This window comes from Scyliorhinus torazame, chromosome 22 (genome assembly GCF_047496885.1).
Source record: "Scyliorhinus torazame isolate Kashiwa2021f chromosome 22, sScyTor2.1, whole genome shotgun sequence".
Lineage (NCBI taxonomy): Eukaryota > Metazoa > Chordata > Chondrichthyes > Carcharhiniformes > Scyliorhinidae > Scyliorhinus > Scyliorhinus torazame.
The window spans coordinates 66867590-66891281 of NC_092728.1; the positions used below are offsets into that span (position 1 = coordinate 66867590).

At 46.7% G+C, this 23692-nt stretch overlaps 1 protein-coding gene across 5 annotated transcripts in view; it reads right to left on the bottom strand.

The window, feature by feature from the left end:
- The window catches only part of LOC140399103 (dual specificity testis-specific protein kinase 2-like), a 153916-nt gene that overhangs the window by 58524 nt on the left and 71700 nt on the right, over positions 1 to 23692 (bottom strand). For all 5 annotated transcript variants that reach the window (XM_072488270.1, XM_072488268.1, XM_072488269.1 and 2 more), the window contains one exon: positions 20825 to 21021. In XM_072488270.1, coding sequence (XP_072344371.1) covers positions 20825 to 21010 — 186 coding nt within the window. In that variant the 5' untranslated portion in view covers positions 21011 to 21021. The remainder of the gene's footprint in view (positions 1 to 20824; positions 21022 to 23692) is intronic.

A 23692-nucleotide genomic window follows, 5' to 3' on the forward strand; every position in this document is an offset into this window, starting at 1 on the left:
CCTTACCTAGGCGGACAACCCTGCTCTATCCCCATCATCACACCCAACCTTTGGACACTAAGGGGTAATTTAGTGTGGCCAATCCACCAAACCTGCACATTTGTGGATTCTGGGAGGAAACCGGAGCTTCTGGAGGAAACCCACATGGACACGGGGAGAACATACTTGTTTGTTGGAAGGAATTATAAATGTATACTACTCTACTTTGTTTAAAGTCTACCTTGGACTCAGGCTGCTAGAACCCCTGCTTGCCTAATTAAGAGCCTGCTGCTGCTGGAGTTGCAGGGGCCTGAGGCCTACAGGGCTGAGATGTTGGAGGGAGGAGCTGGGAGACTGGGAGAAAGAAGACTTTACAATTCTAACAACCAGAGATGGGTATCTGGACTTTTTGTGGGGGGTCGCTGAAGAACTGTGTATGCTTTGAAGGGGGAGGTAAAGAAGATAATTTATAAGACTTGAGAGAGGAGGGGGGGGGGGGCATGTGTATGTGTGTAAGTCCCTACTTCCAACCCCTCCCTCCCTTCTACTTATCTCCAGGTTGTTGGTGCTGTCTGGTGAAGAAAGGGAGGAGAACATCTGTGTGCCAGGAGAGCATCTGTGTGCCAGGCAATACCAGCTGCCCATTGAAGGCACCGTCCTCCAGCCACCCTCCCCCGCTCTCCATCCCGAACAGCAACCACAAGATAGACACCCCCCAACCTCTCACTACTGACGTGCACCCATCCTACACGCTTTCCATGTAGTCTTGCTCGTTTCTTTCTTTCTTTCTTTCCCCTCTTCCCTACTCAGCACCGCACACCCCACTCCTTTCAGTGTATGACACTGTCAACTAACACAAGAGTTTGGGGTGGGTGTAGGTTGTGCCTCCATGGCAAAAACACCATGGCTAGTTGCTGGGTCTTCCAAGAGTCCCATTGTGGCAACACCATCACCGGTGGTGGGACCCCAGACAAGAATGTACACGGGAGAAGCTGCTTCTGCAGTTACCATTGCTCCTGTGACCTCATTACTGTTCCGTCCGGTCACAAAAAGTCTCAGGATAAAGTGCTACACCTATCGCTAAATGACCCTGGAGGATTGATAAAAGCTATGGCTGGGATTGGCCCCTCAGCCACAGTCACAGCCTCACGTATGGATGGCAGGGGAGTGTTTTTCCTGAGGATCAAGTGGGCATTGCACCTGACCCTGGCCAAGAGGCTAACCGTGGGTGGGACATTTTTGGCGGTCAATCCGCTTGAGGTCATAACACAGAGGGGAACATTATCTAAAGTCCCGACCTTAATCCTCTATGAGCTCCTCCTCCCATATCTGCAACACATTGGAGGTCAGGTTTGGGGTTGTGCCAATTCCTGCTCAGCCTCAGCTTAGCCTCCTTCTAATACCAGGCTTTTTTTGACCTCACCCGGGAGGAGCTGCTGGAGGGCCCATTCACTCTCTAGCCTGAAGGCATACATTACAAGGACTTTTGGTTAGTGGATGGCCTTTAGTCCCCTCCAAACAGATGCCACGCTTGGACTCCCTTCTGGTGTGGGTGGAGATCCTTCCATTCTGCACTCGGATGCAGTCCACATACCGGCACTTTAACAAACTGTTCCTGGAGGAAAAGTGGTTCCTGGACTTGTTCCGTCACTTCTGGGCTGATTGGCAAAGCAGGGAAGCTTTCCCTCCTTGATGTTATGGTGGGGTGTGGGCATGACTCACATGACTCGCATGACTGTCAGGAGTATGCAAAGGGTCCAACAAAGAGGCAGAAATCTGGGAGTTGCAGAAAGAGGTGCTCGACCTGGAGTCACGTACCAGTCATCCCGATGAAGACCAGTTCTGCAGTCGGTGTACAAAGTGTTTAGGGACCTCCATCTGGTTGGCTCCTGAGAGGCAAGCGTCAGATTGGGGATCCAGCTCCTAAGTACTGGGACCACAGACCCCCCTTCTTTTACTCGCAGGAAAAAAGTCACGAGGTCCAGCAGCAGCTTCTTATGCTGTTGGCTGATGACTGATAACTTGACTCAGATCCGGAGGGAATAGGAGCTCAAACTCGAGCCTATTACTGTTCTCTGCAGAACATTCAGCGAGGATGCTCGCAGAATTTTGTGGGAGGGCCTGCCGCAGCTCGGCTCAGAGGACATCGGCAAGCATGATACCCGATAACCCTGGCGGAGTTGAACAGTGCACTTGATAGCCCCTTCGGGGAGCAAAACCCTGGGGTTGAATGGGCTGACTGTCACGTTCTTCAGGGCGATCTGGAATGTCCTGGGGAACAGGCATGCGTGGGTCCTGCGGGAGAGTAGTGTGAATGGACAGATGTCCCTCTTGTCGCGCAGGGCAGTTATTGCCCTACTGCCCTGAGAGGGGGCACCCACCTTCTTAAGAACTGGCGTCTGATCTCTTTCCTCAGCGCAGGGTATAAAATCTTTGCCAGTGCAATGGCTTTTGTGCCTTGGACCCATGCTGGACAACTTAATCCACTCTGATCAGTCTGACAGCCCCGTACCGGAGCATCTGTGATAACAACAATTTGATCTGGGACGTGGTCTATTATTCCCAGATGGCAGGTCTGTCCAGCGCTTTTTTTCCCTCTCAACTAGTAGAAGGCGTTCGACAGGATGGATCACAAATATTTATTTGGGACTCTTTAGACATTCGGGTTTGGGTCGTATATTGTCACGCAGATCCAACATCTGTACACCACTGCAGAGAGTGTAATTAAGGTCAACGCGTCCCTGACAGCGTTGTGAGAAAGGATTCGCTTTGAGAAAGGATTACATCAGGTCGCTTCCATTTGCATGAAATCTTTCTGGCGCCTAATCCATCAACTGTTTGGTTATATTGTGCAACACAAATGCTAGAGGCTACAAGTTGAAATGATGAAAGCTTCCACGCTACAGAAACTGTGGAAACCATCACTGAAAGATGGCCTGATTCAATTCAGCATGTCCACGAACACAAAACTACTTTTGGCCTGATAAAAATGCCTTCAAGGTTTCTACTTATGTTTTAGCTGTTTTCATGTGCCTTGTTTAAATAAATGAACCACATCACATTTGTCCAATCCCTTATGAGCGATTGGTGCATTTACATCATCATTACCACATGACAGGCACCATTCCCTCCAGGCCGATATCCACATTTTGGAACCCACTGAAACAATTTTGGTGCTCGTGAAATAGAGAAAGCATTTATAAGATCACCATGCCCTTTAACTCTTTACCAAGCGTTATATCCTGCTCGCGCGTCATAGATCTTAAACTGGAAGCTGCACTGGCTGCTTTGCAGTGTTTCCCAGGCAGCAGACAGTAATATTGAGAACAGCAATCTATGCCCTGAAGCATTTATCATACATGCAGATCAAACACTGAGTTCCTGAGGCAGCAACTGTTTCATCAGTGTTTCTAAAATTTCTGCCAACAGGTGTGATGCACGATCAATAACTACTAAAACGAGGTTGTAGCACAACTGAAGGCTTTAATAGACTAGAACTGTTCCCCAGCAGCTCAGGTACAGAACGAGGGCTGCTGGGACGGCACTGACTCTTATACCCCGCCTATCAGGGCGGAGCTACATACTATACAGCCAATGGTAAACCCCCAGGTTTAACCAATGGAACTTCAGCCTCTCAGGTACTGCAATACCTGATAATACCACAAGATGTACCATTAATAATCTGCAATGCCAGTCGATTTGGAGTTTATCTTTTAAAATCATAGTCATGGAGGTGTACAGCACAGAGAAGGCTCTTCAGCTCATCATGTCTGTGCCAGTCAAAAACAAACACCTAACTATTCTACCCCCATTTTCCAGCACTTGGCCTTGTATGCCTTGGCGTGCAAGTGCTCATCTAAATACTTCTTAATGTTATGAGGGTCTCTCCATCCACCACCCTTTCGGGCAGTGAATTCCAGGCTCCCACCACCCTCTGGGTGAAAATGTTTTTCCCCACATCCTCTGTAAACCTCCTGCCACTTACCTTAAATCTATGCCCCCTGGTCATTGATCCCTCCACCAAGGGGGGAAGTTTCTTCCTGTCTATCTATGCCCCATATCATTTCATGCATTTCAATCATGTCCCCCCTCAGTCTCCTCTGTTCCAAGGAAAACAACCCCAGTCTATCCAATCTCTCTTCACAGCTCAAACTGTCCAGCCCAGGCAACATCCTGGTAAATCTCCTCTGCACCCTTTCTATTGCATCCTTTCCATAATGTGGATTCCAGAACTGCACACGAATGTTCAAATGTTACCTCTGTGACAGCAACAGCTGTGATACCAAGGAAAAGTGCTCAAAGTGCCTTCCCTTGGGGCTGAGAAGCACGGGTTCGTAAGAACTAATAAGACAGTAAGAGAGATAACCCAAGCATTGTCCTGTATTACAGATATGCCCGAGTCCAGGTATGGTAGTTTAGTCATCATGTTGCTGGGCTAATAATCCAGAGGTCTGGACAAACGATGAGCGGACTTGAGTTCAAATCCCACCACAGCAGATACGGAATTTAAATTCAGTTAATACAATAAATTAAAAATTCCAAACTAGCATCGGTGATGCTTATCACAATGATTACCACAAAATTATCACATTGTCATAAAAACCCTCCTAGTTCTCAATTGCTCTTTAGGGCAGGAATGCTGCTGCTCTGCAGTTCAAGAAGGCAGTGCATCATCTCAAAAGCAATTAAGGAAGGGCAATGATGACACACTTCCTATGGAATGCACAAAAGACTGGAGCAACGAAGTTCTATTACTGTCTGTTTAGAGATGAGCAACCAGATTTAATTTCTAGACTGATAAATATTTCCGTGTAAAGTTTAAGACCAATTATCCACTGTTTTAAACCGTCCTGGCTCTGTTCTAACAATCTGTAATCGAAGACCAGGAGCTGGATTTTCCGCACCCCGACGGCAAAATCGCATTCGGCGACGGGGTGGAGAATTCGCTTTGCCGCCAAAATCGGAAGCGGCGCTGGTTTCTGAATTCTTCGCCCGATTGTCCACCGCCTCAGGCCCGCCCCACGATGTTCCGTCCCCGACCATCCGAGTTCCCGACGGCATGGGTTACGTGTGCTCACACCATCCGGGAAGCTCGCGTGGCGGCTCGGACTCAGTCGGCAGGCGGGGAGGCTTCATTCTGAACAAATGTCTCTAACAGAACACAATATTTAAGTATGGCTCTATTTGAAGTAACAAATTCTCTCTGCTAGGAGATAGTAGCGATTGAAAAGGCAACAAGAACATCAGATTTATGAACCATTTTACAGAGAGTACAGTGGAAACTCCCTTTTCAGACTGTCTATATGGTATATGATGAGCGTCAGTTGATAATACCCGTGCCTCTGGGTCACAAGGTTTCAGGTTCAAGTTCCACTCCAAGCACACAAATCAAGGTTAACACTCCAGTGTACTGCTGATGGAGTGCTGCACCATCAGAGACACTGGGCGGAATTTCCTGCGCAATCCGCCACTTGTTTTTCGGGGAGCGGGGGCAGCCCGTCAGAGGGATCTTCTGGTCCCGCCACTGTCAACGGGATTTCCCACTAAATGCACCCCTCATTACCGGGAAAAGCCATCGGTGGGACCGGAACATCCCGCTGGTGCGAACAGCCGGTAAATTCCGCCCAGTGTCTTTTAGATGAGGCATTAAACTGAGGCCCTTCTATCCTCAGGAGTGGATGCAAGCATTCCCATCGCACTTTTTTGAAGAAGAATGGGGATGTTATCCCTGATGTTCGACCAACTATTTATTGCTCAATCAACATCACTAAAAGCGGATTTTTCTGGCCATCATCACATTGCTGTTTTTGAGAGCTTACTGTGCACAACTTGGGTGCTGTAATTTCTACAATACAACAATAAGGACAATTCAGGAAGTGCTTTGTAGGCTGTAAAGAACTTTGAGAAGTCCAACACTTGTGTAAAACACGATATAAATAGGAGCCTATTTCTGATTATATAAGGAGAGGATAGTAATTTTTTTCCAGGTAATTGGTAAACCATCAAGTATCAGATCCTGTGGCCAACTTTCAAGTGGCAGAGGGATCAGGACTTGGACTTGGTGCAAGCAGGCTTTGAATACCATGGCTCCTCAAAGGGCCAGCAGGAGGAAAGGAACGGGAAACTTCCTTGCCCCCAAATACTAGACCATTTCCGTTCCGCAGGGAGCTTATTAAAGGGCATGTGAATTCGGGAATGTGATTTTCGGTCTTTATTTCGGCAAGCCGGAACATTCTGGTGCTACTCCCTTCGACAAGCCCACTCTTCCTGCAGACTGTGTACATTGTTGTAAATTCCATTGAACTTATGTAGTCTCTCCAAATTGTCACCTAGCCTCAAAGGAGAATTGTGAAAAACTCTTGACTTAATATCCAGCATTTTGCATCTTAAGGCAATGTCATTTCCATTGTCCATAAGCAGCTCAGTAAGCCCTATGATGAGGCAAAACCGGCTGTGTTCACCATCTTTACTCCTTTGAAATGGACAGAAACCTCTGGAATTGTCACTTGTGCAGCTAAAGGCGGAAATCCAGAAGCTGCAGTCAGTGATTCTAACCTTTCCCATAAGGTGTGCTGTTGCAGTTCACCCAGAGACAATCCCGAAACAATGAACTGGTGAAAACTTCCAGTTTTACACCATTTGTTGCACTGCATGGGAGGTCTTGTGGCACCATGGTTTAACATCCGGTGACACAGTGGTTATCACTGCTGCCTCACAGCGCCAGGGACCCGGTTCGTTTCCAGCCTTAGGTGACTGCCTGTGTGGAGTTTGTAGGTTCTCCCCGTGTCTGCGTGGGTTTCCTCCAGGTGCACTGGTTTCGTCCCACAGTCCAAAGATGTGCAGGTTAGATGGAATGACCATGATAAATTGACCCTGCCAGTGGGGTCGCAGGAATAGGTCGGGGGATTGAGCCTGGGCAGGGTGCTCGTTTGAAGGGTCAGTGCAGACTCGATGGGCCGAATGGCCTCCTTCTGAACTATGATCCCTGTCTCTGAGCAAGAAGCTCTGGGTTCAAGTCAGGACTTGATCGCCAAGGAAGGTGCGTTTGTAACCTGGGCAAACAGGTTCAGTATCAACCCTTCCAGCAAACATCAATAGCAGAAGAGATTCCTGTCCAGCCATGTGATGGAAAGAAATCAAAACTTGTATTATCACCATCCGTAGCTGCAGGCTGCAAAATGCATGCAATTGTGTATGTTGCCACAGTAGCTCGGACTCCTTGGGGAGGGGCGGTTGGCTGAATGCCCAATGTGGATCAGACTGGTGCCAAAAACATGGGTTCAATCACAGTTCTGGCTGGGGCGGACTCAAGACTTGCTTTCTTGCCCTGTGCATGGTAGAGTTTGTGATGCTTTGGGTCAGACCTGCCTTTGGGTAGAGAACTCAAGGAGGGGAGGCCTCACTGTAAAATTCCTGGAAAAAGTTACACTTTGTTGAATGAGGTGTAACTCGGTTGTCAACAGCATTCGAACTTCATAATTACTGCTAAGCAGGAATAATTTTATATTTGTTGAAAATCAAATTTCTTCATTATGATTTTAAAAACTTTCATATCATAGATTCCCTACAGTGCAGAAGCAGGCTATTTGGCCCATCGAGACTGCACTGACCCTCTGAAGGAGCACCCAATCTAGGCCCACACTTCCACCCTATTCCTGTAACCCCACTTAATCCTTTGGACACAAAGGCACAATTTAGCATGGTCAATCCACCTAACTTGCATATCTTTGGATTGTGGGAGGAGACCGGAGCACCCGGAGGAAATCCACGCAATCACGGGGAAAACGTGCAAACTCCACACAGACAGTCACCCAAGGCTGGAATTGAACCCGGGTCCCTGTTGCTGTGAGGCATCAGTGCTGACCACTATGTCACTGTTATAACCTGCCTGCTTACCATTGGTTGGGGACTAATTGCAATCCCACAATCTTTTGGGAGTATGAGCTTCCCCAATGAGGGGGGCGGAGAAATCATTAGCAGCGTCCCTGCATAAATAAAGCTGGCCAGTTTGGAACCGGCTAGAGGAAAGTGAGCAGCAAAGGAGTTATATGCATGTTATTGTAAATAAATGTTATTTCTTTCTATCCTTCAACTCGTGCTGGATTCTTCGTGGCCCTCACACAACTGGCGATGAAGGTTAAAGTGAATAGCAGTCTACACTGCTGAAGCCATCTCCCTGGATTTTTTTTGGATACAGGATGGATGTTGTTTTCTATTACACCATGCCTCTGTATGAACGTTTGGATGTTTTTGACACTGCGCTGGAAAGCTAGAACCAGTACGCACAAAGGATGCGTTACTATTTCCGGGCAAACAACATCACCGAAAACGAGCGCCAGGTGGTCATATTGCTCACCGCCTGCGGCCCACATAAGTTTGGGGTGATTAGGAGCCTTACGTACCCAGCTGCGCTGGACACCAAAACGTTTGATGAACTTGTGAACTTAGTGGGGCAACATTTTAACCCACCCCCGTCCACAATAGTCCAGCGTTACCAGTTTAATACTGCTGAATGGACCCCAGGAGAATCCCTTGCCGACTTCCTATCCAGGCGAAGCAGGATTGAGGAGTACTATGACTATGGTGACACCTTTTCAGAAATGTTACGCGACCGTTTGGTTTGCGGTATTAACAACGCGGCCACCCAGAGAAAGTTTTTAGCTGAGCCAACATTGACTTTTCAACATGCCATTCAAATAGTATTGTCCCGAGAGAGCGCAGAACGGGGAGTGCAGGAGCTACAGGGAATGGAGGTGCACGCCTTGGGACGCAAACCATTCCGTCCGAAAGCGTCCCCCCCACCCCTGCGATACCTTGGGCGAGGCGATGTCCGGATCGGCGCCAGTGGCCGTCGGACATTCCTCCTCGAAGGGAGCCTTCTCCAGAACCAATGGATGAGGAGCCATGTCCATGTCAGACTTGTGGACGCCGACCCCGTCGCGGACGCCGGTCCTGGGGGCGCCAGAGGCGCCATCATTCTGACAGAAACTGGGGCCGTACCTTCCATTTGGATGAACCTGCGGTGATTACTCCCGAGGACGTGGAAACGGAGGACGACTGCCTGCAGCTGCATTGTGTGGCAGCTCCCCATGTGGCCCCCATTAAGGTGACAGTACGGGTCAATGGTCACCCGCTTGAGATGGAGTTGGACACTGGCGCAGCAGCCTCCGTGATCGCCCAGAGGACAATCGACCGCATCAAGCAGGGTACACATATCCTTACATTAACCGACACACAGGCCGGCTTGGCCACTTATACGGGGGAACCATTGGACATTGCAGGGACTACGATGACCCATGTTGTTTATGGCCGCCAGGAGGGGTGTTTCCCGCTTATCGTGGTGCGCGGCCAAGGGCCCACCCTGTTGGGTCGGGACTGGTTGCACCATTTGAGGCTGCAGTGGTAGCACATCCTCCAAACAGTTTCTGGAGGGTTGACTGAGGTGCTAGGACGATACCCAGATGTATTCCAGCCCGGTTTGGGGAAAATAAAAGGGACGGTAGCCCGTATCCAAGTCGAACCAGGAGCCACGCCGCGTTATTTCCGGGTGCGCCTGCTGCCTTACGCCTTGCTCGAGAAGGTAGAAGGGGAGCTCACTCATTTGGAGACTTTGGGTATTATCAGGCCCGTCCGTTTCACTGACTGGGCAGCACCAATTGTACCTGTAATGAAGCCAGATGCCACAGTCCGCTTGTGCGGCGACTATGAACTTACAGTGAATACGGCTTCCCGGCTCGACCGATATCCAATGCCTCGCATAGAGCACCTCTACGCGAAGCTTGTAGGCGGACTCTCATTCACAAAATTAGATATGAGTCACGCCTACCTAACTGCAGTTGGAGCTGGACCCTGCCTCCCGGCCATATGTAACAATTAATACACACCGGGGCCTGTATGAATATACACCGTTGCCCTTTGGGGTATCCTCTGCCTGCGCTATTTTTCAACACGTCATGGAGGGCATTTGAGAAGTTTACCACGTGTCGCAGTCTACTTAGACGATGTTTTGATGACAGGGATGTCGGAGCAGGAACAATTGGAAAATTTGGAGGCTGTCGTTCAACGCTTTTCAGAGACTGGAGTCCGTTTACGTCGCACAAAGTGCGTTTTTCAGGCGAAGGAAGTAGTCTACCTGGGTTATCGGGTGGACCACGAAGGTTTGCACCCCGTCGCAGAGAAAGTGCGCGTAATTCAACAGGCCCCCACCCCGACTGACACTTCACATCTTCGTTCTTTTCTCGGCCTGGTAAACTATTACGGGAAGTTCCTCCCCAATTTGGAAACTACGGTGGCCCCGTTGCACCTTCTGCTAAAGAAGATTCACGCCTGGGTTTGGGGTCAGCCGCAAGAAACCGCTTTCCGGCGGATAAAACAACAACTGTCGTCGTCTGGGTTACTAACCCACTATGATCCTGGAAAGCTTTTGCTCATCACGTGAAGGATCCCCGTATGGTATTGGGGCCGTCCTGTCCCATAAGATGGAGAACGGGGCCGAGCGGCGATAGCTTTCGCCTCCCGCACATTGACTGCAGCGGAAAAGAAGTACGCGCAGATCGAGAAGGAGGGACTGGCGGTGGTCTTTGCGGTGAAACGCTTCCGCCTGTACGTGTATGGCCGCCACTTCACTATCATGACTGATCATAAGCCCCTGCTGGGACTTTTCTGAGAGGATTAGCCAATTCCGCCCATTGCTTCTGCACGGATCCAGCGCTGGGCTTTGTTGCTCGCTGCCTACGGGTATTCTCTGGAGCACAAACCAGGAACCCAGATAGGGAATGCTGACGCACTGAGCCGATTGCCTTTATCGACCGGTCCCATGTCAATCCCCACGACTGATGAGGTGGTTGCAACCCTAAATTTTATGGACACCTTGCCTGTCACGGCATCACAGATCCGTGAGTGGACCCAAACGGAGCCAGTCCTGTAAAAGATTCGGCACATAGTCCTATATGGTGGGCAGCATAGACAGCTCCCAGGTGAGTTGCGGGCATTTTCCTCCAAGCTGTCAGAATTTAGTGTGGAAGACGGTATCCTCTTGTGGGGGACGCGTGTGATTGTCCCGGAAAAAGGACAGGAGCTGATACTAAGAGACTTGCGCAATGGGCATCCGGGTGTGACCAAAATGAAAATGTTGGCCCAGAGTTATGTCTGGTGGCCAGGCCTCGACACTGACATTGAGAAGGTGGTCCAAAACTGCTCCATTTGCCAGGAGCATCAGATTCTTCCGCCGGCCGTGCCCCTACATCACTGGGAATGGCCAGGGCGGCCTTGGGCACGGTTGCATGTGGATTTCGCCAGCCCTTTTTAAGGATCCAATCCCTTCTATTAATCGATGCCCAGTCTAAATGGTTAGAGGTGCATAAGATGGTAGGCAAAACATCCTGCGCAACAATTGAGAAGATGCATTTGTCTTTCAGTACGCATGGCCTCCCCGAGGTGCTGGTCACGGACAATGGCACTCTGTTCACAAGTGAGAAGTTTGCGCGGTTCATGAAGATGAACGGCATACGCCATATCCACACCGCCCCATACCACCCTGCTTCAAATGGGTTGGCGGAGCGCGCAGTGCAGACATTCAAACGAGGCCTAAAGAAGCAGTCTTCCGGGTTGATGGACACGAGACTGGCTCGTTTTTTGTTTTCCTATAGGACCACCCCACATGCGGTGACTGGGGTAGCTCCCGCGGAACTCCTAATGGGCCGGAGACTTCGCACCCACCTTATTAACCCACTATGATCCTGGAAAGCCTTTGCTCATCACGTGATGCATCCCCGTATGGTATTGGGGCCGAGCGGCGATAGCTTTCGCCTCCTGCACATTGACTGCAGCGGAAAAGAAGTACGCGCAGATCGAGAAGGAGGGCCTGGCAGACATTGGCGCAAAGGTACGCACAAGAACGGCAGGGACATGGTTTTACTCGGCATCGGCCAATTCGGCAGTTTGCACCCAGTGACCCAGTGTTCATTCGGAATTTTGCTGGTGGTGCCCAGTGGGTCCCTGGCGTAATCTTTCGCCAAACGGGCCCTATATCTTACCAGGTGCAAGCCCAGGGCCGTCTCCAACGCAAGCATGTAAACCACTTCGGTCCAGAAGACCATCCCTTCCAAAGATTCCCCACCCCCGGAGCTCATTTCTACAGCCACAGAGACCAGGCACAGTGGAAAGTATTCTTCACAATCTTCCTCTGGTGCTGCACTCAAAGCCTGCGCAGGTCGTTGCAGAACCGCGTGGAGATAGAGACGCCGAGATGACGGAGGCAGCGGACCCTGACTCTGAGATGGAGACACAGGACGCCTCAGAGTGGGAATCCTCGGGCCCACGGGCCGTGGATGTACAACCGTTACGCCGTTCATCACGGAAGCGCCGTTCTCCGTCTCGTTACACGCCGCCCGATCCAGCGCCCTGTGCAAATGGTGCCAGGCCTGCGGCAAAACGAGTCCGACGCCCTTTTCGCCAGGGTGTTCGGTGGATTCCTTGGACTTTGGAGGGAGGGATGTTATAACCTGCCTGCTTACCATTGGCCCTCACAAAAGACACCATGCCACCCTTTTTAAAATAGTAAAACATTTTCAAATTTTGATATTTTAGCCTCTACCATAATCGCACATATATATCCTAATCATTTATGTTGCTCTGTGCAAGATGTAAAAATTAATAGTGAAGAGGTTCAAGGCATTTTACTTCCTAGTTTTCAGTGTGTCACAATACTTCTATCCGATTGGCCGACTGTCCTGTTTGATGACATCACTGCTGCTGTGCACCTTCAACTCCCTTTGACCTGACGCCGAATGTAAAGTAATGTTGGGAAAGGCAAATCTATGCCCCTGAGATCACTAGGTTTGTGAGTAGCTTATTCCGAGGTCAGTGGTGGTCCCTTTTGATTGCCCGCTGATTGCAAAACCCAGTCCATGATGTTTAATTCTAGAGCAATCAGCAACAAAATTAAGCGGTTTCCAAGCAAAGTCATGAACATGGCTGCATTTTCAATGGGGAAAACAGCATGAAAACTACTGCTGGGCTTAAACTCATTGATCTACTGCTTGTGTTGTAATGTAGTGATCTAATCCATTCCATTGTTCGCAATAGCTCCGTCCCGTGTTTTAGCCAGCAAGGCGGCTAACACGGGATTAGAGGGGTATGAGCAGCAAGCTGAAGAGTGTCATGAATAGTCTGGCTATTCAGCCATATTTAAGCTGTTTTAAACAAAGTGTATTAAATAAAGAGGATGTTCGAGTCTGGAAAAGTACATTTAAAATAATCATATTTGTTGCAGTCAATCTTGCTTTTAAGGATTTCTACAATCGGACACTTCTGTTTTGTAAATCCTTTCTACCACTACCTCATCACTGTTAATCCAGATTTATGAATATTTGAGTGTGAGACAAGCACCACAACTACAAGCTGATTGACTCTCAGCAATAACAATGCAATTGTGATAAAAGCATAACTAGCACTCCACTGCATATTATATTCATGATTTTTCATAGTAGTGTACCCAAGACAAATAAACCCCATGCAGAAATGTAATTTAATTCTACTGTGCTGTTGCTCTTCAAAACTGTTTGAACTCTTGATTCTATGACATCTCTGTCCCACTGTCAAACTAATGGGCGTTTGGTCAGGACTATCTCTTCACAGATAGCTTGAATCTTCAAATAGTATGTTCAGTGTCTCCATTTAAAAAAGGAATACATTCTGGTCCCGTTTGTTACACTAGACTAGATAACCAGACAGTGAAAGATAAAACCCAAAGCTTGATCTTTAAACACTTATGAGCTTTTACTTAGAGAGCTGGGCATTGCACACATGCATCCCCAAAGCCAACAAGCACAGTTTCATTCTGCTCCTGAATGTTAAGAGTACAGGTGAATCCCCAGTTAACGCCCACCACCTGAATACAATTTAACATCTAATTAATATACAACTAATATATTATCAGTCTAGCCTTTCTGCAGATGCCCTCCAGGACACAACCCAACATTTCCTTGCCCTGAAGTAATCTAAAACCCTTTGCAAACAACATCCAAACAAGCAGTGAGCTACTCTGGGCCGATTCCACGTGCCCTTACATGACCTCCTGCCTCCGACCATCCCAACAACATTTCTTTCCAATCGACAATTTTTTTTTTTAACGAATAAATGAAATCGCCCAAAGAGAATTAAAGGAAGCCATAATTTATTCTCATACCGTTATGACTTTTTCTGCCTGTTCTTCGGAGGGAGAACAAATTGTATTTACATTAAAAGAACCCTGCGCACTTCACAGAAGCAAATGATATTTGACACAAAGCCCCTTAGGGAGATATTAGAGCAGATATTTGGTCAGAGAGTTAGTTTTAAGCAGTATCTTCAAGGAGGGTAGAAAGTTGGAGACAATTAGGGAGAGAAGTCTAGAGCTCAGGACCGAGATAACTGAAGAGCAGGGCTGCCAACAGAAGGAGGCCAGAATATGAGGAGCATGGAAACTACAGACGGTTGTAGAGCTGGAGACGGTTACAGAGATACAGAGCAGGCTAAGGTCATGGAAGGATTTGAAAACAATTATGGGAATTTTAAAATGGAAAATGGAGGATGGGTGTCCAGGTAGGAGAACTTTGAAGTAGCCAGTGTGAAGGTGACAAAGGCATTACTGAGGGTTTCAGCAGCAAATGAACTGGAGAGGAGACAGGAATGTTTGACATGCACAGTGCTCTGGAAAGTAGTCTTTAATTCAAGGAGACTCCAGGCCAGACCAACAATTGTCAACCCTATCGATATGCACATCCGCCTCATGTACCCAGAGTGAAAATGCATCAAGAGGTGTGGGCCTTGTTCTTCAGCATTGCTTCCATTTAACTGCCAGTTCACAGAACCCTCCAGGCATCAAAGCTACAGAAACTAATGAGAGGGTGCTGGCATTCCCAACATTCATCTGAACGTGCACCAAATTGTACCTACTCAAGCTTGATGTCGAACAGTCTAACTAACTTTGTGATCCAACTTCCCTGCCTGACGTATTTCCAGAATCCAGTATCAGCCCTATCAACATAAAGCGCGACACAAATGCACCAAACTGAGGAAGGACCTCCATTTGTTGACACATTTATCATGCAATTGGTAATATATCGCCTGTCATCCAGGAAGCCATGTTTGATTTGTAAAACAGAATAAACATTTAAGAATCAAAACCAGGTGCAAACACTTTATTTTCAGGAAAACCAGAGGAACGTTGATATGAAATATTTAAAAATTGTATATTTCACATTATACTGAATATGGAACTAGTAAAAGAAAGTTACAGATCATGGGATATTAAAAACAAATAATCTACTGTTCTTAACTTAAAAGCATTTATGTGTTATCTTATACTTTCCAACAATATTACTGATTTTTTTGCAGTATCATTATTTATCGACCACATAAAATGTATTTTCTAATATTTTTGAAAAGTCAGGCTGGTTATATCAAAACATTGAGTACAACCCACAATAACCTATGATTACTTAGCCCTAGAACTTCTAACAAAATTCTGACTCCATTTGGCTGGAAAATCTTTTGACCACTCATTTCAATGAAAAAGGCATTAGCGACCATGATTACATAAAGCTGTGAACTAGTTTTCTCTTCTCCAAGAAAGCTGACAACGCTTGGCTAATTGTTCCTTCATAGTTTAATTTAATGGCACATCAGTTCAGCATAAATGGAACAACTTTATTATTTAAGGGTTTTAATATTTAAAATGTGCCCTTTGAAATATCATACCAATATTAAGAGGCTCCTTTTGGCATATCTTCATTAAACATTAATTTGCTTTGGACTGACTGGTATTGTTTAAACTGGTTAATAAATATAATGAGCTCTGAGAGTAGTTTCCCTCGGCGTGAACTTTGTAAATACTTTATCATATTTCCTAAGCGATTAAACAGCAATTCCATTTTAGTCTTATGGAGCTACACATTTCATGCCAATTAGTTCTTCATACTCGGGAGTAAAATAATCCTCAGCAACACAATTTACCAATCTGTGCTAAGGGTACTATAGGCTTTAAATTTTGGAAAGCTTTTGATAATATTGGTGCTTAACTGCCATAGTGAAAAGTCATGGAACAAGACTTGAAGCACAGTACTGTGTAAATCCTTTGGATAAAATAGAAGAGCATTTGGTTAGGAGGAGAAACTACTGAGAAGCTGAAGCTGTTTTCACTAGGACATGAGTTAAGAAGAGAACTGATAGTGGTGTTCAAAGTTGCAATAAATTACAATAAATTATTTACATGAATGTAAACTTGGGGAGGCTCGCACAGTTGTATTGTACAGATCTCGCATTCCTCTGCATTCCATCTCTGATGATTGTTACAATTCTCATCGAGGCCGATAACTTATAAAGAAAGATATTTGAATTTCTAATGACTGACTAGAAGGATCACACAACAATATTTCAAATTTTAAGACTTTTACTGCAACAATGAGCTTAAAAACACATGGCTAAACATTATTTTGTGGGCATCTTAAACATTAAAGACCACAGAAAGGTTTCCCTCATGTAACTTATAAAATGACCGAAAATCCCCTTTCATTGTTATACTTTACTCTGTCCCTTATGTACACACTTTATTCTCCTGCAACAAATCCAAAGCTATTCTCCATTTCTGCTGGCTTGCTTCCTTTTTCCTTTTGCAGCTACTTAACTTCTAATCGCTGAACACTCACAATTACATTTATACTGGAGATTCCTCCCTCGAATCAAAGTTAGGTTAATGTTCCAGCCTCAATTAAATCCTCATAAACTTTATATCTACAATCTCAGTGTGAGCACTTCAAACAAAAAGTGTGAGCCAACTTCACAGCTTATGTGTTGTTAAGAATAAATGATGTGGAGATGCCTGCATTGGGCTGGGGTGGGCACAGTAAGAAGTCTTACAATACCAGGTTAAAGTCCAACAGGTTTGTTTGGAATCACTAGCTTTCAGAGCATAGCTCCTTCATCAGGTGAGTCCAAACAAACCTGTTAAGAATAAAACATCATTTTCACTGTTTCAGGTGCTGGACTGTCTGTCCCCATCTCTCTCTCTATTTCTCTGGTTCTTGCAGACTGACTTGGGTCTGTGAGGTTCTGTGATATCTTTGGAAACTGTGTAATCTGAAATCATAATGGCTTGCCATAGACTCTTGCCCTCTCAAAACACATCTCCATGGTGATGTGGATCATATGGAACCTTGTATCTAGAATGACATGTTAATTGGTTATCCTCTACACTCACAACTCCATCCTATCTTGGAATTAAATAGACAACTTAAAGTGTAACCATTTATAAAACCTGACATTCTAACACCATCACCAGGTGAGACTTGGAGCCTAACAGTCTACCCTCAGCAAACCCTGGGGCGTCATTCTCCGCCGGCGGGAGTCTCCGTTTTGCCGGCGCCCGGGGGTTTCCTGATGGCGTGGGGCTGCCCCACAATGGGAAACCCATTGACCAGCCGGTGTAACGGAGCATCCCGCCGGCGGGTCGGGGCAGAAATGTGGCGGGGCGGGATGGAGAATTTCGCTCCAGATGTCTGTATCATTTTTTTACAGGTGTAAATACCTTCTTCCTAGTAAATCAACCCAGGGCTCCTTTAGCCTTTAACAACCAAGCTGTCCAAATTTGTTGTCAGGCAAACAGAGCAGGTCACATGACCCCCTTTATTCTACCATTTTAACCTAAATTAAAGACAGACCCAAAATGTAACAATCTTATAAACTTCATCTTTGTAAGTTGATTATTCAAGCCACAGCTTCAAACGGAATCTTGTACTCAGTCCACCTTGACGGAAGCATTATTTTGATTTGTTCATTAACCTCCAAAGCCTCAAGAAGCTTAAGGGGAAATGCCACATTCAGTTCTGTATGTGACTGGCAGTTCACTTTTGTAATTGATTTGACAATTACTTAAATCCAGAAAGGCTCAGCAAATGTTTGAGAGTTACGTGAATGTTCAATCGTTCAAACCATTAAGTCAATTGGTGTCACATATCAGTATTAGGAGCACTGCTTTTCTTGATCTACTTTAATGACTTAGACTTGGTAGTGCAGGGCACAATTTCAAATTTTGCAGGTCACAGAACTTGGAAGTATTGTGAACTGTAAGGAGGAGACTGGCAGACTTCAAGGTGTCAGAAGCAGGCAGGTGGGATGGTTGGACATGTGGCAGATGAAATTCAATGTAAAGAAGTGTGAAATGATACATTTTGGTAAGATGAGGAGAGGCAATAGGAAATGACGGCTATGATTCTAAAGGGGATGCAGGAACAGAAAGACTTGGGGGCATATGTGCTTAAATCACTGAAGGGCAGGTTTTTGAAAGTGATTTTTAAGGCATACAGGGGCTGGATTTTCCACCGGCGGGATGCTCCGATGGCGTGGGGCTGCCCCACAATGGGAAACCCATTGACCAGCCGGCGTAACGGAGCATCCCGCCGGCGGGGTCGAACAGAAATGTGATGCGGTGGGGCGGAGAATCCAGCCCCGGATCTTTGGCTTTGTGAATAGAGGCATAAAGTACAAAAACAAGGAAATTACCAAGGAAGGGTTCAGCCACACATTAGGATGGATCTGAAGGCTTTGGAGGGGTGCAGAAAACATCTACTGGATGAGAGACTTCAGTTCGATGAATATATTAGCCGAGATGGAATCTTTCCCCGAGAGGAGAAATAGTTTAGAGATTTGATAGGGATCTGGACAGAGTAGACAGGGAAAAATTGTTCCCATTGGCAGAAGGGTCGAGAAGCAGGGAAATTGATTTGATGTGATTGGCAAAAGAGGCATAGGCAACACAAGGGTAAACATCATTCCACTCAGTTGTTGGGATCGGGAACGCAGATTGTGCCAGCTCTAAAGTGCATGGTAGCTGCAGCTGGCTTTGCAGCAGTTGCTTCCGATTTGCAATTTCTGCTCTATTGGCCTAGACCCACTGATGCAGAGGTGACCTTACAACTGCTTATTAAATCTTCTTACGGTGCCCTTTAAATGAGCAGCTCACCATTGAATGATACTGACATCCATTTTATACATGAGCAAGATTCGTACTTGACATTCTGCATGGTGCCACGTCGAAAATAGAATACAGGATGAAATTAAATCATCACAATCTCATATTAAGATTCTCATAAATTGCTCCAATTTAATGTGGAAACATTTGCCCTCTATTTCAAAAGGGAAGAGGAGCGAAGCAACAAAATGGAGATCCTGGGCGGGTTTCTTCGGCCGTGCCCGCCCGGCAACTGGAGAATCCCGCCCGAGGTCAATGGACTTCTCCATTGTCTGCGTCTCGCGATCTTGCGGCGGGCAGAGCGGAAGAATCCAGCCCCCTATTCTTTACACCTGGTACACTCAGTCACACAGGACACTGCCTTTGAAAAATGACAGAAGTAAAATATCTACTGTGTGAATCAGGCACACACAGTTTGTATATGACATGCTTGCCCTTCAGTTGATCTGCCTATGTTTAACAAGATACCTAGGAGGCTTTGTTCAGTGAAAACCGTTAAATTGCTCAATTTGCTCTTTGTTTATTAATTTGCCAGAGCTGGTCTTGTGCATTTCTATACATGAGCAGATACTGTTTCAAAGTAAATAGTTAAGTAGTTTGAAATCAAGACTTCAATACTGTACAAATCTATTTTCTACACTTGAAATGAAATGAAAATCGCTTATTGTCACGAGTAGGCTTCAATGAAGTTACTGTGAAAAGCCCCTAGTCGCCACATTCCGGCGCCTGTTCGGGGAGGCTGGTACGGGAATTGAACCGTGCTGCTGGCCTGCCTTGGTCAGCTTTAAAAGCCAGCGATTTAGCCCAGTGAGCTAAACCAGAACTAAGCAATAAGTAATAAAATTAATAAAAAGCAGAAAGTGGTAGGAATACTCAGTACTGGGGTGATGCACAATCAATACTCTCGAGACAAAGAGGAGTCATATCTAATCGGCTTTAATCAGCTCGAACTGTACCCAGCAGCGGTGAAACAGAAAGTGAAGGCTGCTGGGGTGGCATCAGTTCAGAGGCGGGGCTATGTACATTATCCAATGGTAGACCCCTCGGTCCAGCCAATGGTCATTCACCTCTCAGGTACTGCAATACCTGGTATTACCACATGGGGAGAGAGAGAAGCAAAGTTAACGTTTCGAGTTGAATAATACTGGGGGCGATTCTCCAATATTCAGCCCAAGTGTTCGCGCCGTTGGGTTTCACCACGTCGCGAAACGGGCCCGGGTACAACGGATTCTGGCCCCCGCATGGGGTCGGTGTTCAGGGGCCGGCCGTGCCAGAAAGTAGGCCGGGGGGGGAGGCCGGCCCGCTGATCGGTGGGCTCCAATCATGGGTCAGACCCCATCGGAGGCCCCCCCCTCCACGATGAAGGAGACCCCCTCCCCTCCCCCACAGGCCGCCTCCCCGACCGTTCCTGCGGAGTTCCCGCTGTAACCAGGGGTGTTGTATCGGCGCGGCCACTCGGCCCATTCGGGCGGAAGAATCGGCGGCCCTGCTGATTCCAGCGGCCCGCGCCGTGCCAAGCGCGCTGGCGCAAATGGCGCCGATTCTCCGCACCCCGGAGAATTGCCTGCCGGCGTCGGGGAGTCGTGGCGCGGTTGCGGCGATTCTCCGGCCCGGCGCGGGGCTCGGAGAATCACCCCCACTCTTTTTCAGAGCTAAACAATTGACAAGATTATTTATTGGTGTCCACTTGAAAGGAATTTCAACCTAGTCTTTAGCTAAACCTTCAAAGTGTTAATCTCTACAAAATGAGGAAGGAGCTTCATTATTGACATAAGTAAACCCAACAAAGGTAACAATGAAAGATGCTGTTAAGATGGTGAGTAATGGTTCTCTTACCTTGTATACTTTAGAAAAGAACCCACATCCTGCCAGTTCAGCACTGAAGTTTTCCCAGAACTCTAGCTTCCTGACAGCTGTTCGGAGCTTTTGCCAGCGGTCCACACGATAGTATGAATCCGACGATTCGCCATAGTATGACGGTGGGCTTGAGGGTTCATTTGATATTATTTCTGTCTCACACATGACAGCAATGCCTAGAATGGGAAAATCAGAAAGGCATTATAACAATGAATGTCACAATCGTCCCCGAGGACCAAAGGCTGCTTTCACATCTGAGGGGGAGAGCTGACTGCTGGTGATTTAACCTGGGGGTTCCCACATCTCAGACGAGGGGCAAGGTTGAGAAGGTAAGGCCGTCATGGGTAACCTCAGCTGGTACAGGAAATGAATCCATGCTGCGGGTGACGCTCGACCCAATACTATAACAATATAACACAGATAGGAAGTTATCTTAAGACTATAACAGATAATATCTTAAAAAAGAAAGAAAGATTTGCATTGAGGTAGTATCATTCCCGACCTCCGAAATCCCCAAAGCACTTTTAAAACCAATGAAGTATTTTTATAAGTGTAGTCATTGATGTAATGTAGAAAATGTAACTATCAATTTGCATGCAGCAGACTCCCATAAACAACATTGAAATGAACAGCCAGACATTTGTTGAGGAATAAATGTTGCCTTGGATATTGGGGGAACTCCTCTATTCTTCTTGGAATAGATCTTTCACATCCACCTGAGATGGCAGAGGGTGCTTCAGTTCAAAATCCCATCTGAAATACTGCACCTCAGGTTCAGCTTCGATCATCTGCTCAGGTCTCTGAAGCGGAACTTGAGCCCACAACTGTCTGACATAGAGGCAAAAGTGCTACCACTGAACCTACACTGATACACAATGCTTTAGACCACGAACAAAATACACACATTTTCCTTTTCCTCAACTGCCTGACACTGTAACAAGAAACAGAGAGACGCTTTATTTTGTGGTGATGTTGCCCACTTGTTTGTCCTCTTTAGACTAGAACTTAACCCTATCCTCTTTAAAGATCAAATACGTCAATTTAATTTACACAGGATCACATCTCGTTATCTGCCATTTTGAGTTACTGCATTATAACTATTGTTCAGCCAAAATAGACCACAATTTGTAACCATTGTTAAGAAAAAAAAGGAGATATGAGGTCTTTGGGATCAGATGGCTGAATCAAATGCGGGTGCCAAGCCCAGACTAACTGGCAACAAAAACCAATGTCAAAAACTTCCAGGAGGTTGCCTCCTAATTGGCCAACTCTATACTCACTTCCGTTCCTCCTGATGCTGCCAGTCCCTTCAAAGGGCTATCAGCTCTTGAACCTCAGCAACCCCATTTGGAGATGTGAACACTGCTGAGGCAAGTCGGAAACTGCAAGGTAACTCAAGATAGAGGCACTTTCAATGGCAGAGAGGGACTCCCACTGAGCTAGAGGAGCTACTCCACTGCTGGTAAAATGGTGAATGGTGTAGCCACCTAAAATGGCTGATTCCCTATTAATTTGGCCAAAACCCGATTTAAAATGGCTAACCGAAAAGGCTGATGGGAAAAGCAGCCAACAGGACACAAACGGACAGCTGCAGACAGAATAGCGTATTCGGCTCTGGGGAAGTCGGCCCAGATCGATACTCAAGACTATTAGCAGCACATCAACCCAGACATCTGCAGTTTAATCGGCTAACCCCGGGAACAATTGCAACATATTAGCAATTGAATGCCGGGCCAGACCTGTCGGCGCTTGCAGTGGCCGAAACAAAGACAGGTGAACCACCACCCCCCGATCGAGGAATCGCCCCGTTATTGGACGTATCGAACCCAGTGATTGGGAACAAGTCCAATCACTTGGGACTCAGGGTCAAGGGTCACCCCGAGAGGCGGGAAGCCCCTGGGCCCTATAAAGTGAGGGGCCAAGTTCAGATCTCTCTCTCTCTCCCTTCGTCTCCTGCTCGAGACCTTCGCAAGAACATCAACCAGAAACTGTAAGTTTGACTCCAGCGATCGCTATCCGATAAAGACTCCTAGCCATCGACCCGTATCAGCCTTTTCGAATCCCGCGGGCCAGATCCGATTCGATAAGCCATTTGTTTCCCTGACCTGGTGGGCCCTTCCTAAAGTTAAGTATTGGCCAGTAGTGGTAGGTTTCTATATAGATAGTAGGATTATTGTGTAAGCATTACTTGTTGTATATAATAAATGACCGTTGATTTCAATCTTACTAAGCGGTGTGCTGACTTATTAATCATAACTCGAGCTTGAACCACGTGGCGGTATCAGAAAGATACCTGGCGACTCGTGAGCAAAGGTGACATAATCAGAGCTAATAAAACTAAGGCTAAAAAGAGCAACAATGGGTCACAAAATGTTTCAATAATTGGGACCTCAACCTTGCTGATTGGCTGCGCATCTCCATGGATCAGGCAGCTGGTCCATTGCCCAGGTCACCCTTGGGAAAGTTGCCCAGCAGCAGGAATGCAATGGGGAGCTCCCCCTATTTTCCTGGCCCCTATCCCTCCAGGCCTACATATGATCGAGCTGGAAAACGTCAGCCATCAGAATTCTATGACATGCAGCTCAGCACAGTAGTGAGGCATAACTGTCTCCACTTTCACTTGTGGAAGTCAAAGCAAATCATTATCCTGAGTTCATTCTAAATTTGGAGATTCCATTCACTAAAACCTTGTCTGATTCTGTGTGGTTTCCTTTGATGGTGACATTCTCAACCAAGTTTGGGATTCCCTTTTTAAAAATATAAAACTCAGGTCTATTTCCCTTGTAGAAGTCCAGGGTTTTTTCTCCATCATCATAGCAAGATACATAAACTAATCTTGACCGTTAA